Source organism: Hemiscyllium ocellatum, chromosome 36 (assembly GCF_020745735.1).
Source record: "Hemiscyllium ocellatum isolate sHemOce1 chromosome 36, sHemOce1.pat.X.cur, whole genome shotgun sequence".
Taxonomy (NCBI): Eukaryota; Metazoa; Chordata; class Chondrichthyes; order Orectolobiformes; family Hemiscylliidae; genus Hemiscyllium; species Hemiscyllium ocellatum.
In genome coordinates this window covers 28,270,468-28,290,594 of record NC_083436.1, presented here as the reverse complement: position 1 = coordinate 28,290,594, position 20,127 = coordinate 28,270,468, and the positions used below count along the sequence as shown (strand labels likewise).

Sequence of the window (20,127 nt, the reverse complement as noted above, 5' to 3'; positions counted from 1 at the left end):
TGATGTTGGGTAGGGCAGGGCAGTTGGTTTGCAATGATGATAATCTTCCTTTTCTGCCATTGATACATTTTGTCCACTTTCTTGATCAAATTTCAAAAATGCTGCAGGTCGTCCTGGTGGGTTCATCACAGTGTGGACAGTGCTTCAGCATCTTAAGATCATCATGGTTGTATTGACGTCCCCCTCACAAGAAATGGGAGCCTTTTAGCACTGACCTTAGTGTCATGTTTCTTGTTTCACTTTCCACTATGACACTTTTCACCTATAAATATCAAAGAGCAATCTTGCAAAAGCCCAGTTTCATCTGCGATTCAGATATTTCTTGGTACATACTCAATCAGGACGTGCATGAAGCCATCTTGCTTCCAATCATCTGTCAGTGCTGCCATAAGTGACATACCCTCATTTCTTGTCACACAGATGACAATGCCATGCTTCATCTTGAATGGGACCAGCCATCCATCGCTGCAGATAAATTCCTTGTTATCCAGGCTCTTTGCAACTCCCCTTTTCCCGGAGGATTGGACTGGAGATGGGAACATTACTTGGCTCAAGTTGCCATGAACCACATGAGTTGTGCTTCTTCAAACTTCAGAAAAACAGCCATTCTCATTCTCTTCCTTGCTAGAGAAGATGTCTGCTTGTTGAATTGTTCCAAAATGTTACCGCTATGCTTTAGAATGGTTGGTAAACTGGATGATGGAATGTTTAACTCATTAGTGAAAGCTGCTTCTCACTTTGCACCACCATCTTCCACTTGTACCAACTTCACTCCCTTTCTGCTCAACAACACTTCGAACTTTCTCACAGGTTTAGCCATTCATACAGAGGTTTGATGTACTTTCATTGGGAGATCTTGATGTCAAATGATGGCTTATGAAGAGCTGGGTGATTTTGTTGTCTACCATGATCAAATTCCATTCTAGTTGGTTGCTTCGGTGATATGAAAACTTGCACAAGTTTGACTGATCTGCAGTTACCAGTCAAACCTTTGATTTATTGCAGACATCCTTTTACTGTATTTGCTGTTCTGCCAGTGTGAATGGTTGACAATTTGAATACAAGCGAATTCCAGATTATCTGAATTTGATTCATTGCAGTTCCATTGTGGATTTTTGCAAGGGAATATTTACAAGTTCAAGTAGCTCCTGTATTGAAATACATTTCTGTTGTATTTATTGACTTTGTTATTAAATAAACCATGTGTAAAATTACTACTATCTATATTACAATGAATGTAGTCACTAAAGATTCAAACTTAATTTAAGCAAACACTATGACTAGAATCTCAATCAATTCACCAAGACATAAAGGAGCAAGTTGTTGAAATTTATTGACAAAATACTTATTTTCTTCAATCTTGTTTCGTGTATTGTTACCAACAAACTACTGAACAAATTATGCAAGGGAATTTCATTTAGCATTGCGTGTTAATTCTACTTTCACCTGCTCAAATTGTTCCTATTGTTATCTATGGTAGTGACAAAACCATACCCCACTTCAATGCTGCACAGCACAACACTCTCCCTTCACTACAATCTACTTCCAAAAGGACTGAGTACAAAGGCCTGATTATATTCAAGGATGTGACTGTTGCATAATTGGGGATGAAGAGGGAGTTTTTGAGCACAGGTAGAAGAATTCAGGGGAGGGGCTTTTGTGGTGCAGTGGTAGCGTCCTTACTTCTGAGCCAGAGTCCTGGATTCAAGTACTTCAGAGATGTGTAATAAAATCTCTGAACAAGCTGATTATAAAATACCTGGACAAGCTCAGGATGAAAGGCTTATACCTGAAACATCGATTCTCCTGCTTCTCGGATGCTACCTGACCAGCTGTCCTTTTCTAGCACCACGCTCTTTGAGTTCAGGAAAGCCCAGGCCAGCTAGTAGTGAGCTTTGGGATACAACTGACCTTAAATTCTGCAGATACCTTACACACAACCTTCCTGAACCAAACTTGCTTCATGGTTATTGAGGTCATGGATACATCCCAGCATACATCATGATTATTGAGGGCATGGATACATCCCATCACACATAAACACTGCTGCTAGTACACATCTGTGGGTAGGTGAGAATGGAAATGGGAGGAAGCAGGGAATTGTATAATAACAGGGAACATCCAATGATTAATCCTTAGATACATAATGAAGAGGGGAATGAAGGGAAGAAGGGGGCGTGCTGTGAAGATTGTAGTCATGGATAGACATCTGAGCAACGTGAGTCCAAAGATCTCTCATGGGATTCCAAACAGCATAACTAAGCTCAGAAGGAAACGTTAAAGAAATGTAAAAACAACTTCCCTGGGATTTCATTGTCCCTAGATCCAATGCATTCTGAGTGAAACATTCTGAGCTTAAAATCCCATTGGAGTGATGCCATCCACCCAGACCATTGGATATTTATACTGATTTTTGTCAATGCATGAAGGACACCCCCACTCATTTCACTGTGCTTAGCACTTCAAACCACGAAGAAATAAGAAGGCAGTGCTCACGTGAAGGTAAGAACGTCTCCTACAATCTAACTTTACACAGAACCCACTCTTGTCAGAAACTCACTTTCCCCAACACTCAGTCAACCAAGTTTTGGCAAAGCTAAGTTTTATAATAATAATTATATTTAAAAATACAGAAAAGGCAACATTCACATTTTGGAAATGCACGGCAGTCATTCAAAGTGGGTTACAATAGAAGGGTTAAAATAAGCATATATAATCTGAATGAGGAGACAGAAAATTAGGTTTCATCTTCATGTATAATTCTCTTAAATAACACTCACGCAAACATGCTCCTGAACAATCCGGGCACACTCAGACTGGGGCACTGACCCTGCTGTGCTTAGTTCGTCTAACAGCAGTGCCTGCAGGTTGAGAACAGCACCATGAATCTCTAGGGCACTGACTTGCTTCTCAGCTTTGCAAAGCTGAATTGAAGCCATGCAGACTCCTAGGCTTTCTTCCAGATCCTTCATCTGATTAGCTCTCTGCTGTAGCAGCTCAGCATGGACCTGGAACGACATTGAGCCAGCATCTTATTGTGACATTCACAGCAAATAAGAACTCCAGAACTCCAGAATAAAAATGCAAGTCACAGGCAGCGTTAAGTACAGCCATTATTTGGAGCATTTTAGGAGAAGAAATCATGTAATGGATGAACTTTTGTCTTTAACGTCACTCAGTCTGCAGTTAACCTCAAATCATAGTACATATTAGAAGCACTAAGCAGATTTACAATCAATTATAAATGCTTGATGAAGAGGCATTTTGTAGTACATTCTAAAACTTTAAATATATACAAAATAAACTTAATTCTAATCTTTAGATCAAAACTTACAAAGAAGAGAGACAAGAGTAAACAACAGAATACTGGTTAAATAAGAGAAACATTGGGCAATGCATATTTATTTAACCAAACTGCTGTCAAAAATTAAAAACTCTGTGACTCTAATAAACATAGAAAATTAAAGGCTAAGTTAAGTAAACAAGTTTGTCATACATTTATCTGACAATAGATGCAGGAGTAGGCCATTCGGCCCTTTGAGCCAGTACCACCATTCATTATGATCATGGCTGATCATCCACAATCAGTATCCTGTTCCTGCCTTATCCCCATGACCCTTAATTCCACTATCTTTAAGAGTTCTATCCACCTCTTTCTTGAAAGTATCCAGAGACTTAGCCTTCACTGCCTTCTGGGGCAGAGCATTCCATATATCCACCACTCTGACCGCAGAAAAGTTCCTCCGTATTTTGCAGCACTCCTTTTCTCAAATCTGCCACGTAAATAATTTTGGGATGTTGGTGTTCAACATCAGTTTTCGAAGAAATAAAGGCCTCCATTTATATACCTGCTCATGTCCGAAAAAAACATGACAGTTCTGGTGGCTGGGTGGGAGGGAACCTGACAATAGCTTAAACCTATTCCCTCCACAATAAATTGTAAAGTGCATAACGCAGGACTCAGTCAAGGATCCCACAAAAGGTTGGTGGGGCCTAATCACCAAAGTAGGGTTGCAGTCTGATTCAGAGAAAAATAAGTTTGTGACGTTCTTAAGAGAAAGTAATGGGAGGCACAACTTGTATGATTCCTGGCAAATGAAGTGAGGAAGGATCTATTAAGATGTGCACCACTTTCAACACTCCTTGGAGGGTGAGGGGGCAGATGAAATATTTAGATTGCAACACATGGTTAGCACTGCTGCCTTACAGCACTAGAGACCCGGGTTCAATTCCCACCTCAGGCAACCGTCTGTGTGGAGTTTGCACATTCTCCCTGTGTCGGTGTGGGTTTCCTCCGGGTGCTCCGGTTTCTTCCCACGTCCAAAAAAATGTGCAGGTTAGGTGAATTGGCTATGCTAAATTGCCCATAGTGTGAGGTGAAGGAGTAAATGTAGGGGAATGGGTCTGGGTGGGTTGCTCTTCGGAGGGTTGGTGTGGACTTGTTGGGCCAAAGGGCCTGTTTCCACACTGTAAGTAATCTAAAAAAAGATGTCCTTCCAAGTCTGCCGTATACACATGATCTCTACCATGAAACACATATACTATAGTTAGACATCTTAACTTTACCTCAATAAAGACCCTGTGTTCAACAAACTGCTGGTTGTACATGTGAAGTATTGTGTTAGAATACCGGCACGGTGGCACAGTGGTTAGCACTGCTGCCTCACAGCGCCTGTAGACCCGGGTTCAATTCCCGACTCAGGCAACTGACTGTGTGGAGTTTGCACGTTCTCCCCGTGTCTGCGTGGGTTTCCTCCGGGTGCTCCGGTTTCCTCCCACAGCCCAAAGATGTGCGGGTCAGGTGAATTGGTCATGCTAAATTGCCCGTAGTGTTAGGCAAGGGGTAATGTAGGGGTATGGGTGGGTTGCGCTTCGGCGGGTCGGTGTGGACTTGTTGGGCCGAAGGGCCTGTTTCCACACTGTAAGTAATCTAATCTAATCTAATCAAAAAAAAAAGTGGGATTGAGGTGAGTGCTGCAGAGCTGTAAGAAAGCAAAACCAAATACAGGGAGATACAGATACATATGGAGTTGTGAGCTGCCAGCAAAACAAAAACAGAGATCAATTTGGTAAGCCACAGTTAAACCATCAGTTGAAAGAACATGGCTTCAGCTTTTCCCATACTGGTCCTGTTCAAAATGACAGGGGATAATGTACAAAATTGGAATTTCTTCCACACACGATGGCAGAGTTTTGAAATAGCAGTAGATTTACTGGGCCAGCCAGAACTGTTACAAGTGACTACACTTTCATCACAATTGGGAACAGACTGTTTCCAAATATATTCGACTCTAAACCTTAAACTTTAAAAGCTTTGAAGGCATACTTCGAGCGCCAAGTTAACATTACAAATGAATGGGCCGTATCCAATATTTGGGGTGAAAGAGAAAGAGTCCATAGATCAAAATATAATACCATTAAGTCAGTTCACAGATATATGCCAATTTTCAGAATTAAAGGATAATCTAATTAAAGACAGGATTGTATGAGCACATGGGACCCAGCTACTGAAGGGAAATATATATGCAGGAGATTGGCATGTGCGGAAATCAATCAGTGGCTTGAACACATTTGTGTTCAAACCAAACCCTCCAGGCACAAAGAGAAGAATAATCATGGACAAGAGATAGGATGGAAATACTGCAGAAAACATCATGCAATGGCAAAGACATGTCCAGTCTGGGCAATGTTCTCACTTCAAGAATCTGAATCAATTTGTGCACAAGGGTCAGGCTAAAACGAACAACAAACAGATACATATGGTTACTATAGAACCCTTGGCTTTGGGTTCTGATAAATCACTATACACCCTACACCAAACTGATTTAGTTAAGTCAATAGCTGAGACACGATTTGTGACTGTTGGAATAAGAACGGCAGAGGAGAACGTCGGGTCAACATAAAATATCAGTAGACTCTACTGTTTCATGAAATGTCATGACCTTATCAGACCTGTGGTAAGTGGCTCAACATCACAATCCAAAAATGAAGCCCTTGGAAGTAAGCTGAAGACTATTTTGACAAGACTGCTGAACCACTGCCAGTGTTAAATATCAGGGAAATGGTCAGGGTACAAACCTTCAATGCTCTCAACAAGTCAGTCAAAGTGGCAGCTTGGGACCTGCAACTGTTACTTCGATCTTACACCGTAGAAGTGAATGACCACATATATCGTTAACAACCACAGGCTCATGCACCCAACAGGAGAAGTTGCTCGTGAGCTGCAGGTGGCTGATCAGGAAGAAGTGAATGTACCACTTGCATAGATCACACAGCAACCATCAGAGCCAGAGGTTGTCAGCTATCCACCAACTGATGCCCCAGCAAGAAGAAATGGCACTCCCTGTTGATCCAATATTACTGAGATGAACAGCCAATGACAATATGTACCAAATCACACATGCCAATAAAGAGATCAGATGATTTAAGGACTGTGCATGCAATGAATGTGCATAGTCTGATGGGAACAATGAACTGTTAAGGCATGAGAACATTCATGCAAATAATTGGCAACTTGGGTAACTTGAAACGAATATAAATGTATGTAATTTTGCTTTGTATATAAAGGGAATCTTTGTATTGCAATATTAGTCATATAAAAATCTCCCTTTTGGTCTGTGGTTATGAGACCTCAAACATGAGGCACACACACTGTAGGCAAACACACTGACTTTACTTCAATAGAGTCCTCCTGTTGAACACACAGACATTATATGTACATTCATGGACTCCAGCATAATTAGTTACATTAATTGTAGGCAGCATGATGACTCAATGGTTAGCACTGCTATCTCACAGCATTAGGGACCCAGGTTCAATTCCACCCTTCAATGACTGTCTATGTGGAGTTTGCACATTCTCCCTGTGTCTGTGTGGGTTTCCTCTGGGTGCTCTGATTTCCTCCCACCATCCAAAGCTGTGCAGGTTAGGTGGATTAGCCATGTGAAATGTACGGTTACAGGGATGGGGTAGGGGGCTTGGTCTGGGTGAAATGATCTTCAAAGGGTCAATTTGAACCCATGGGCCAAATGGCCTATTTCCACACTTTAGGAATTTTATGATTAAGTAGTAGCTCTTTACATGGCCAGAGATATAGGCTAAATAACAGAAGAGCAAATTCTTTAAAAGCTCAAAAATGGTCTCGAATGCAGTGAGATCCTATGACAACCTCCAGAACCACAACTTGAACGCCAAACTCTATTTCTTGTCCCAATTTAAAACTGGGACTTTTGTGTTTTGTTAGAACACAAAGTGCTACCCCTCAAGATGTATCTTGTTACTGGCAGCTCACACTATAGATGGTCCCATGAGAATTATTGCACCACATTTATACTCCCAACAACAGAAACAGCTGGACGTAATTTCAGCAGAGAGCCAACTTATCCTCCAATCCTTTGAATTTTGCAAGACATACCAAAATGCAAAGCTGGAGGCAGTGTAACTTTATGCAGAAATATCATGGCTGCACCGAAAAGAAAACTTTAATGAGACTTAAAACTATGGAAATCATGGATCCAAACTAAGCCCCAGACTGGTCTGCTCTCACTTCCACCATTAGTTGGGATGGCTTATCCCCTACTGTCCTATTAGAATATGGAGGTTTGTTGTCTCAACTTGACCATCTGAGATAAAGGAAGTCCTCCTGGTGAAATAAATGGGATATTAAGTTTTAGAGTCAAACTGCCAAATTTATCCAGTGGCAAATAAACAATCTCACAAGCAATATATCTGCAAGGCTTCTATTTTTCAATATCAGTAATATTGTAACCTCAAGGGAGTCATGAGATGTATTGTTTCATTAAATTTGTTCCATTATGTTGATGGGTGAATTGTTGCATTTGAGCTGAAAATAGCATTACCATACCAGGGCTGGGACTACCCTCAGCGTGTGCCATATATCTATCAGTAAAAACATAAGACAAGGAGTTTTCAGGAATGTTTTGTGGGTCTAATAATTTGAAACATACTTCCTTCTTAATTGGATTTATGAATTATTTCCCACATGCCCCGTTTCAGACATTTGCAGGATTTGTCAGATCTGTCAGTGGACAGATGAAGGGCACAGGAAAATGGCTTTTCACACCCATTCAATAACTCATGACAAAACCTGTCAGATACAAAAAGCAGCTTCCTGCATAACCTACTCGCTTTTAGCAGTTGTGCTAAAAATAAGTTAACAGCAGAAGAAGCAAATCCAAGAACAATAAAATTAATTTTAAAAGGTAGGCAGTGAGAGACACGTAGACACTTAATATTTGTGCAACAATTGTATGAGTAATAACAGGGGCAAGCTCAGACATTTTCTGAAACAAAAACAGAAACTGCTGGGAAAATAAACTAAACAGAAAAGCAAAAGAACTACAGATGCTTGAAATCAGAAACAAAAACAGAAATTGCTAGGAAAACACAGCAAATCTGGCAGCATCTGTAAGAGAAAGCAGAGTTAACATTTCGGGTAAAATGATCCTGTTCTGAGGTCTGAGGGGTCAGGAGGTTCTGAAGAAGGGTCACAGCACACAAAATGTTAACTTTGATTTCAAGGTTTGTGCAAAGATTTGTAGCTCGGTTGCTCGTTGTTGTGGTTCTGTTCGCCGAGCTGGAAGTTTTTGTTGCAAACGTTTCGTCCCTTGGCTAGGCGACATCATCAGTGCTCTGGAGCCTCCTGCGAAGCGCTTCTTTGATGTTTCTTCCGGTATTTATAGTGGTCTGTCCTTGCCGCTTCCGTGTGTCAGTTTCAGCTGTCCGCTGTAGTGGTTGGTATATTGGGTCCAGGTCGATGTGTTTGTTGATGGAGTTTGTGGATGAATGCCATGCCTCTAGGAATTCCCTGGCTGTTCTCTGTCTGGCTTGCCCTATGATAGTAGTGTTTTCCCAGTCGAATTCATGTTGCTTGTTGTCTGAGTGTGTGGCTACTAGGGATAGCTGGTCGTGTCGTTTCGTGGCTAGTTGATGTTCATGTATGCGGATTGTTAGCTGTCTTCCTGTTTGTCCTATATAGTGTTTTGTGCAGTCCTTGCATGGTATTTTGTAAACTACATTAGTTTTGCTCATGTTGGGTATCGGCTCCTTTGTTCTAGTAAGTTGTTGTCTGAGCGTGGCTGTTGGTTTGTGTGCTGTTATGAGTCCTAAGGGTCGCAGCAGTCTGGCTGTCAGTTCTGAAACGCTCCTGATGTATGGTAGTGTGGCTAGTCCTTTTGGTTGTGGCATGTCCTCGTTCCGTGGTCTATCTCTTAGGCATCTGTTGATAAAGTTGCGCGGGTATCCGTTTTTGGCGAATACCTTGTATAGATGTTCCTCTTCCTCTTTTCGCAGTTCTGGTGTACTGCAGTGTGTTGTGGCTCTTTTTAATAGTGTCCTGATGCAGCTTCGTTTGTGTGTGTTGGGGTGGTTACTTTCATAGTTTAGGACTTGGTCTGTGTGTGTTGTTTTCCTGTGTACCCTTGTGGTGAATTCTCCATTCGGTGTTCTCTGTACTATCACGTCTAGGAATGGGAGTTGGCTATCCTTTTCTTCTTCTCTCGTGAATCGGATTCCTGTGAGTGTGGCGTTGATGATCCAGTGTGTTTTTTTCTATTTCCGTGTTTTTGATGATTACGAACGTGTCATCGACATATCTGACCCAGAGTTTGGGTTGAATTTGTGGTAGGGCTGTTTGTTCTAACCTTTGCATAACTGCCTCTGCTATGAGTCCCGAAATTGGTGATCCCATGGATCCCACACCTACCAAATGAAGGATTCTGACCCCACACCACAATTCACCACAAGGGTACCCAACATGAGCAAAACTAAACTCAGATATTTCCTAGCTATTTAGTACAACCCTGATCTGCAAACGTAGAGGACTTCAAATTTCCTGAAATGCGGTCATTCACTCCTCTAAATCTTCAGTAATATTAGAATTTCACTCCCATCAATTGGAATCCATCTACATAATAAGAAAAGGTATTCTGAGTTCTGATCTGCAGTGGCATATCTCACTTGTCACTGGAAATTGCAGGCAATCTGGCTAAATACTAACATTGGCAAGAACATGGATAACCTACTCTGGCTACAATTTGGTCAATACAATGTGGCCATACCTGGAATCATTTTTAATTATGCAAAAAGGAAGTGAAAATTGATTACATATACAAGAATATGAATACCAGCATATTCAGTTTCTTTTACTCTATTTTTTATATACCAGCAAGTCTTATGAACCTACTGAGGGGACTCAAATTCACTCATTCATTACCCAACATTTCATAGGAAAATTATTATTTGTATCTCCTACACTGGCACACGGTCAAGCAGGTTATGTCTACAATTGAATACATGCCTGTTGCTCCACGTGAAGTGTGTCTAATTTGTTCTACAAAAATACATATACAGCAATATTAAGTGAGTGGAAAAATCTTTAACAGTAGTTAGTGGATAGTGTGATAATTCAAAGAACGTGCTGCTTGATTCAATCAGCTAACTTGTGGGACATACATTAGATTAGATTACTTACAGTGTGGAAACAGGCCCTTCGGCCCAACAAGTCCACACCGACCCGCCGAAGCGCAACCCACCCATACCCCTACATTTACCCCTTACCTAACACTACGGGCAATTTAGCATGGCCAATTCACCTGACCCGCACATCTTTGGACTGTGGGAGGAAACCGGAGCACCCGGAGGAAACCCACGCAGACACGGGGAGAACGTGCAAACTCCACACAGTCAGTCGCCTGAGTCGGGAATTGAACCCGGGTCTCAGGCGCTGTGAGGCAGCAGTGCTAACCACTGTGCCACCGTGCCGCCCACATACAGCCCATGTATCGAGCATTACACTGACAACAATCACAATGCTGTTCAGTTACACAGTATACAACAAGTCATTTTGGATTGACAGCAGTATCTTGTGTACCAGTTGCCCATCCATTGCATAGTAGCAGCATGAGGCAGCTTGCTTCATCAATTGCTCAAATGTTTGAAATAGTCTGCCTAACATAGACTGGCCATATTTCCTTCTCCGTGGCAATGCTCAAAGTCAATTTCCAACCCAACAACACCCTTTCCTTTTGTAGTATAAATTGTGCTGAGCATTTGAAATTTGGCATTCTTGCATGTGTCCTGATGAAAGATGAAGACATAAAGTTTTGACAAAAGATTTCCCTTCCAGCAGTATCATGTTATGTAAAACCAAATGATTTTTACTTTTGAAAAATCTAAACATATATTTCCTGCTCTTTCCCAAGCTGTGAAATTAGAATAATTTATCAATACTCATACAGATTTATAAACTGATGAAAGGGCTGGAATGTATCAGGTCACCTTGAAGTCATGTTGCTCAAATGTAAAAAGGTCTAGCTGTTTGAATTGGAGTACCGATAGTTCTTTAAGCAGGGACTTAATCACAGTTCTCCTTTGAAACTTTTCCAAGGCAGAAAGCAACATTATTGAATATCTCTACAACTTACTTCTTAACACATATCAGTTTATTTCCTTCCTATTGCTGCTAATTGACCAGAATCATTAATCACCTCAGCGAGCAGTTTCAAAGCAGACAACCTTTTAGGACTCTGAAAATTTTCTACTTGAAATGTCAGTCTTTTGATCTGTTTCAGCAAGAGAGGACACTGCCTGCCAAGTAATAATTATAGTTGAACTTGAACTTTCCACAGAGTTAGAACCAATGCTACCCTTCAAAAAAAGGCAGTACAGACGGAGAAAAGCATAACATTCAACTTCATGCAAACCCTCACCCTCAAATGCAATTCTTCTCATGTGAAAATGCCATGGTCAACTGCTGGGAAAACGTTTACTTATTCAACAAAAAAAAAAAGAATACTCGGTTCAGAACAAAGGCTGCTCCATTAGGATTATAAACACAAGATATAAAAAAGCTATCTGGACACACTTGATATATATTCGATAAACAATGCACTGTATTAACAGCAGTTCTCAACTGCTTCGCTTGCAGTAATCCCTTAGAGAATGGTTAAAATGTGAGTATGGAGTCAAATAGTATAGATGCAGTTAAGAATGAGTTAGTGAGGGCAAAAACAAAAAAAGAACAGGACAATGAGAAATAAGGATACGCAGCAGTCTCAGTATAGGCAATAGGATGCAAGAGTAAAAGTAGGCCATTCGGCCCATCAAAACTGCTATGCTATTCAATTAGATCATAGCTATTTTGATTGATAATCTTTGACTCCACTTTCCTGCCTTTCCCCTTTAATTCCCTTACTGATTAAAAATCTGCCCATTTCAGTCTTGAATATACTTAAAGATTCAACCTCAACAATCCATTCCTGATATCAACTGAGTGAACATTCTCCGGACTGTCTGTAATGCCAATATATCTTTCCTTAGATAAGAAGTCCAACTGTTCACAGTATTCCTGCTTAGGTCTGACTGCTGCCCTGTCTCGTTTTGCTAAAATCTCACTATGTACATATTCGATTCCCTTTGAACTAAAGGCCAACATTCCAATTAGCTTCCCTATACCAGTTGTACTTTAACCCACCTAGTTTATTAATGTCCTTTAGGGAAGGAAGCTGCCATTGTTACCAGCTCTACATAAAACTCAAAACCCACAGCAATGTGATCGATTCCAAACTGTCAACTGGGCAATTAAGTATGGGCAATATATGCTGGCCTAGCCTGTGATGTGCACATCTTGTGAACGGACGAAAAAATCTTGGATGCTACCTTTTGGACAGAGGCTCCTAAATATCTCTTAGCTGTAGCTTTCTGCAGTCTTTATCCATTTAAATAACATTTTGCTCCTTTATTCTTTCTGCCAAACTGAATTTCCACACATATATTCCATTTTCAAGTCTTTGCCACCTGTTAATACCCCTCGGCAGAGTCTTTGTGCCTTCCTCACCAATTGTTTTTGTCACTTATGTTTTGTAGTGCCTTTGCTGTTAGAATGCAGGAAAAAAAACCGTAGGCAATTTGTAGGCAGCAAGTTCCCACAAAAGTGATGTAATAATTACAAATTATTCTCTATTAAATGATTGATGGTTGAATATTGCATCGAGCACCATAAACAACAGGATCAACATGAGCACTATAATTTTCTCTTTTAGTGAAGGGAACTTGACATAGTAACATGATCTAAATTGATTTTGATTTGGTTTTTAGTCAATATTGTTCAAGAGATGAATGGAATATATTGGAACTAATGAAACTCCGGACTCATATTATGATACAACTAAGGATGAGATTGCACAGAATACTCTAAAGGAAACAGTTAGCAAGTGAGTTAATGCTTCAGAAAACATTCTCAATTTAAGAAATTCTCTTGTCGATGTGGTTTTGAGCAAAGGCACTGAACTGAAGTGGAAGGAGAAGAAAGCATCGAAGTGAAGCTGTTTTGACTCGTTTTGACCCACTCTGATCCCAAGATACAGCTAGATTTTAGCATGTGTTGACTCACCACAGGATGAAGTGTGGTGTTATCTTAATAACTGAAGTTAGTGCGAAGAACCCTGTAACAAATGCTTCATGTACTTTAACAATATCAGACCAGACTGGCTCAAGTTGTGAAAGAGGCATTAGTTATCATTCATGGTGTTACTTAGATCCACAACTACTAACATGATGGAAAAATCATTTTGCTAATTCACGATCAAGTCCTGACAGTCATTTTTGGTTCATAGAAAGGAATAGTTGCCTTAGCAACAGCACTGCTACGGAGATGGGCATTGATTCAGATGGCCCTTCAATATGATATTAAATATCATTAAATTAATAGATTGTGCACATGCTGACTTATTTCAGACTTCCTGTGAAGCCTTATCCATATCTAACCATTGAGGTTCCTGAGAATAATATTACATCTACAAGTGACATGCCAGATAAGTTTGGAGAAAAACTTGTGAGGATTGGTGTTCAGAAAAGAGCTCAATTACCTCATGTATGGTTGGCCAAAAAAAAAAGTGTAATGATGAGAAATTGCAGGAGTATTTCAATATGAACTGAATTTAGATCAAGGCAAAGTTCTTTGTTGTTAAAAAGTCATTATTTTGTCAAGGATTAAAAATAAATTGTAAGAGGGACATTATGTACAGCATCCTGATGAAGGGCTTTTGACCGAAATGTTGATTTTCCTGCTCCTTGAATGCTGGCTGACCTGCTATGCTTTTCGAGCACCACTGTCTCATCTCTAACCTCCAGCATCTGCAATACTCACTTTAGCCTACATTATGAAGAACCTGCAGTCCATATGAAAAAAGTAGTAACAATATATTTTTGGTTTTGGAAGGTAGATAGAGATATAGAAGAAGTGGTTAAAAGTTGTGAAGTCTTTCTCAGAATAAGAAATGATCCATCTGCTGCTCCTTTAATTTCATGATTGCACAAAGGAAAACCATGGGAATATGTTTATATGGCTCTTTGGAGTGGAAAGGAAAGAGTACCTTGATTTGGTCAATATCTATGGTAAACTTATCCAAATTATTATGCATTCATGGGATATGGATACACCTCCACCACATGGACTGCAGCGATTCAATAAGGTGGCTCACCAAGATCTTTGCAAGGGCAATCAGGGTTATGGAATAAATGCTGGCCTATTCACATCCTGAGAATGAATAGAAATCCCTTGATAGTATACTGGTTAGCATTGCTGCCTGTCATGGGATAGACCGGGGTTCAATTCTCTGCTAGGGAGGACCAGACTGTTTTGGAGTTTGCACATTCCCCCAGTGTCTGGTTGGGTTTCCTCTGGATGCTCTGGTTTCTTCCCACAGTCCAAAGATGTGCAGATGAAGTGAATTGGCCAAGTTAAATTGCCCATAGTGTTAGTGCATTAGACAGAGGGAAATGGCTCTGGCTGGGTTACTCTTCGGAGGGTCGATGTGGACTTGTTGGGCCAAATGACCTGTTTCCACACTATAGGGAATCTAATCTAATTACATTTAAAGAAGTGGCTAAATGTTTAGTCTGTCCTCAATTCCACACATCTCAAAGCAATGGAGGTTTGAAAAGTTGATTTATAATTTGTGCATTGTCAGAAATGTCAATGTTAGAAAACAGCCCACAGTTTAAAGTTTAACACACACTAATACCATGATATGACCCAGCACAGAATATCAGTGTAGAAGTCTTTCCAGAAGCATTTTCTAGATAACAAGCTAATCAATAATTTCACAGGTTTTCTTTGACACAAGGAGGAAAATGTGTGGGTTTCTTACCCAGTAAACCCTGAGGTTCCCCACCTACCATGATGCTAGGACGAAATTTAATTTGCTTTAGGCCTCCTATCAGTAGCAAAGTGAAGATGGGTCTTAATTCATTTGATTTGACACTCGGAGAATTCAGTGATAGTTAGAAGGTCATGGTGAAAAACTACCAAGGGGATAAAAAGAAAAGTATGAGATTGAAATTACTATAAACAGTCAAGGTGCATTCATCTATCCAATGAATACTGGAAAGAGACTCCATCGTATTATTTAAATAATTTAATTTAAAGAAGAAATCTGACCAAGGGACAGCATGAGCAACTTCTCTTTTGGTTCCACCTAAAGCTATGACTGGATACATCAGATCCCAAACTGAAATCTGGCTTGGTAAATCCTCTCTTTTTGCTTCAACAAAGTGGTCTTTTACTGAACAACCAACACGCACTGGTGCAGATTCATGTTTAGTAACAAAGCTGAGGTTTATTTTCAAAAGAAGGTAAAATAGAATAAACCAAAATTTTTATTAAATTTAAAGATTTCCAAATACATCGTAAAATGCAATCCCATTAATCACAACAAAACTCCTTTACAGTTCTCACATCAGACAGAGTTTCCTTATTTTCACAACTAATAGGTTTAATTTAGCTGTCACTTCAATTCACCGTCTTGAGGATCTGATAGCCTCTTCCTGGATCTTTTATACACAGTGCTTAGGCTTTCTCAGCTTCAAATAAACCCTTAGGATTTTAACCAACATATCTGGTCACAATGAAGTAACCTCCTTTTTAACAGTCTTAAGCTACTTCTCTTTTTCAGAGGCAACTATTTTACACACTTAGCTTTAGCTAAGACGTCTGCAAACTGCCAAACTGAAACTCCAACCTTTTCTTTCAAGCTTTTTGATGTTTGCTTTAAAAAAAACATTCCAGAGACTTCTGTTTGAAACACAATGCATTACATTGTTTAATTTCTTCACTTATCGACTCTCCAATGTAAACAAATTTCCCTCAGCCTCCAAAACTTTATTTTAGATTGCTTTTAAAAGGAGAAAGCACCATGGCTACAAGAATACCTACATAAACATCTTTAAAGCCTTTCAGCATATAGCAAACCCATATGCCACTATTTCAAAATACAAACATCCAAAATTAATCACATTGAAATATTTAGAAATCACACATATAATGCCACATCAAGTCTCACGGCTTTAGGACTGATTAGGGCCAGTCAACATGGCTTTATGCATGGGAAATCATGTCTCACAAACTTGATTGAGTTTTTTGAAGAAGTAACAAAGAAGATTGATGAGGGCAGAGCGGTAGACATGATCTATATGGACTTCAGTAAAGCATTCGACAAGGTTCCCCATGGGAGACTGGTTAGCAAGGTTAGATCTCATAGAATACAGAGAGAACTAGCCATTTGGATATAGAACTGACTCAAAAGGTAGAAGACAGAGGGTAGTGGTGAAGGGCTGTTTTTCAGACTGGAGGCCTGTGACCAGTGGAGTGCCACAAGGATCGGTGCTGGGTTCACTACTTTTCGTCATTTACATAAATGATTTGGATGCGAGCATAAGAGGTACAGTTAGTAAGTTTGCAGATGACACAAAAATTGGAGATAGAGTGGACAGCGAAGGTTATCTCAGATTACAACGAGATCTTGACCAGATGGGCCAATGGGCTGAGAAGTGGCAGATGGAGTTTAATTTAGATAAATATGTGATGTTGCTTTTTGGGAAAGCAAGTTTTAGCAGGACTTATACACTTAATGGTAAGGTCCTCCTGAGTGTTGCTGTACAAAGAGACCTTCGAGTGCAGGTTCAAAACTCCTTGAAAGTGGAGTCGCAGGTACATAGGATCATGAAGAAGGTGTTTGGTATGATTTCCTTTATTGGTCAAAATATTGAGCAGAGGAATTGGGAGGTCATGTTGCGGCTGTACAGGACATTGGTTAGGCCACTGTTGGAATATTGCGTGCAATTCTGGTCTCCTTCTTATCGGAAAGATGTTGTAAAACCTGAAAGGGTTCAGAAAAAATTTACAAGGATGTTGCCAGGATTGGAGGATTTGAGCTATAGGAGAGGATGAATAAGCTGGGGCTGGTTTCCCTGGAGTGTCGGAGGCTGAGGGGTGACCTTATAGAGGTTTATAAAATCATGAGGGGCATAGATAGGATAAATAGACATAAGTATTTTCCCTGGAGTGGGGGAGTCTAGAACTAGAGGGCATAGGTTTAGGGTGAGGGGGGAAAGATATAAAAGATGTAAAAGAGACTTGCGGGGCAATTTTTCATGTAGAGGGTGGTACGTGTATGGAATGAACTGCCAGAGGAAGTGGTGGAGGCTAGTACAATTGCAACATTTAAAAGGCATCTGAATGGGTATATGAAAAGGAAGGGTTTGGAGGGATATGGCCCGGGTGCTGGCAGGTGGGACTAGCTTGGGTTGGGATATCTGGTCAGCATGGACGGGTTGGACCGAAGGGTCTGTTTCCGTGCTGTACATCGCTATGACTCAGAGTTTGGACCAGGCGAGGAAATATCATGTTGGTTATCATGTACCTTCCTCTCTCAGCTGATGAATCAGTCTCCTTCAGGTTAAACAACACTTGGAGGAAGCATGGAGGGTGGCAAAGGTGCAAAATATACACTGAGTGGAGGACTACAATATCCACCATTAACAGTGGCTCAGCAGCAGCACTATTAACCGAGTTGGTCCGGACCTAAAGTCCACAGCTGCCAGATTGCGTCTGCAGCAATTGGTGAGAGAACCAGTAAGAAGAAAAAATGTACTTAACCACATCCTTACTAATCTGCCACCTGCAGATGCACCTGTCCATGACAGTATTTGTAAGAGTGACCATCGCACAGTCCATGTGGAGATGAAGTCCTGTCTTCACATTGAGAATAACCTCCATCATGTTGTGTGGCACTATCACCATGCTAAATGGGATAGATTGTGAACAGACCTGGCAACTCAAATCCTGGCATCTATGAGGCAGTGTGGGCCATCAACATCAGCAGATTTGTACTCCAGCACAATCTGCAACCTCATCGCCTGGGATTTTCCCCACTCAACCACTACCATCAAGCCAGGAGGAACAAACCCTGCATCAACGCAGAGTGCAGGAGGGCATGTCAGGAGCAGCACCAGATATATCTTAAAATGGATGTGTCAATCTGATGAAGCCACCAATAGCACTAATTGCCAACAAGTAACATAGAGCTCAGCAATCCCACAACCAACTGATCAGATCTAATTCTGCAGTACTGCCAAATCCAATTGTGAATGGTGGTGGACAATTAAACAACTCATTGGCAGAGGAAAATAATCCCATCCTCAATGATGGGAGAGCCCAGCACATCTGTGCAAAACATTAGACTGTACCTTTCACAGCAAACTTCAGCCAGATGTGCTGAGTGATTGATCCATCTTGGCCACCTCCAATGGTCTCCAGCATTACAGATACCAGTCTTCAGACAATCTGATTCACTCCACAGGACATCAAGAAAGGGTTGAAAGCACTGGATACTACAAACGCTATGAGCCCTAACAACATTGCGGCAATGGTCCTGAAGACTTGTGCCCCAGGACCTGCTGCTTCTCTAGCCAACCTGTTCCAGTACAGTTACAACACTGGTATTTATCTGACAGAAATTGCCCAGGTACATCCTGTACACAAAAAGTAGGGCAAATCCAACCCGACCAATTACCGCCCCCTCAGTCTACTTGCAATTATCAGTAAAGTGATGGAAGGTGTCATCAACAGTGCTTTCAAGCAGCTCCTGCTCAGTAATAACCTGCTCACTGATGCCCAGTTTGGATTCCACCAGGGCCACTCAGCTCCTGACCTCATTACAACCTTGGTTCAAACTTGGACAAAACAGCTGAATTCCAAAGGTGAGGTGAGGGTGACAATCCTTGACATCAAGGCCACATTCAACTAAGTGTGGGTTCAAGGAGCCTTAGCAAGATTGGAATCAATGGGGATTGGAATTGGAGTCATACCTGGCACATAGGAAGATGGTTGTAGTTTTTGGAGGTCAGTCATCTCAGCTCCAGAACATCTCTGCAGGAGTTCCTCAGGGTTGTATCATAGAACCCAACTTTTGTCAGCTGTTTCATCAATAATCTTCCCTCCATTACAAGGTTAAAAGTGGAGAGGCTCGCTAATGATCGCGCAATGTTCAGCATCATTTGCGACTCCTCAGATACTGAAGCAGTCCATTGTCAAAGCAACAAGGTCTGGACAATATCCAGGCTTGGTCTAACAAGTGACAAGTAACATTTGCAGCACACAAATGCCAGGCAATGACCATCTTCAATAAGTGACATTCTAACCACTATCCCTTGACATTCAATGGCACTACAATCACTGATATCCCCACTAGCAACATCCTCAGAGTTATCATTGACCAGAAACTCAACTTGTCTCACCACAAATACAGTGGCTACAACAGCAGGTCAGAAGTTTGGAAAAATGCAGCAAGTAATTTACCTCCTGACTCCCCAAAGCCTGACCACTACATACAAAGCACAAGTCAGAAGTGTGATGGAATACTCCTCACTTGCCTGGATGGGCGCAGTTCCAACAACACTCAAGAACATCGATGACAAAGCAGCCCACTTGATTGGCACTACATCCACAAATATCCATTTCTTTCACCACCGATGCTTAGTAGCAGCAGTGTGTACAGACTATAGAAATTCACTGAAGATCTTTAGTATCTTCCAAACCTTGGACCATTTCCATTGAGAAGGACAAAGGCAGCAGGTACATAGGAACACCACCACCTGCAAGTTCCTCTCTAAGCTATTTGCCATCCAGATTTGGAAATATATTGCTGTTTCTTCATTTTTGCTGTGTCAAAACACTAAAGACATTGTGGGTCAATCCATAGCATATGGATTGCAGTGATTCAAGAAGGCAGCTCACCATCACCTTCTCAAGGGCAACTAGGGATGGAC

The 20,127-nt window shown here is 40.9% G+C and overlaps 1 protein-coding gene across 2 annotated transcripts in view; it reads right to left on the bottom strand.

Annotated features, from left to right (window-relative positions):
* Window positions 1-20,127, bottom strand: part of LOC132833403 (limbin-like) — a 178,166-nt gene that overhangs the window by 42,614 nt on the left and 115,425 nt on the right. Inside the window, exon 17 of one of the 2 annotated variants that reach the window (XM_060851641.1) lies at window positions 2,781-3,008. The exons of the other annotated variant lie outside the window; for it this stretch is intronic. Coding sequence (XP_060707624.1) covers window positions 2,781-3,008 — 228 coding nt within the window. The remainder of the gene's footprint in view (window positions 1-2,780; window positions 3,009-20,127) is intronic. 2 annotated transcript variants of the gene reach the window in all.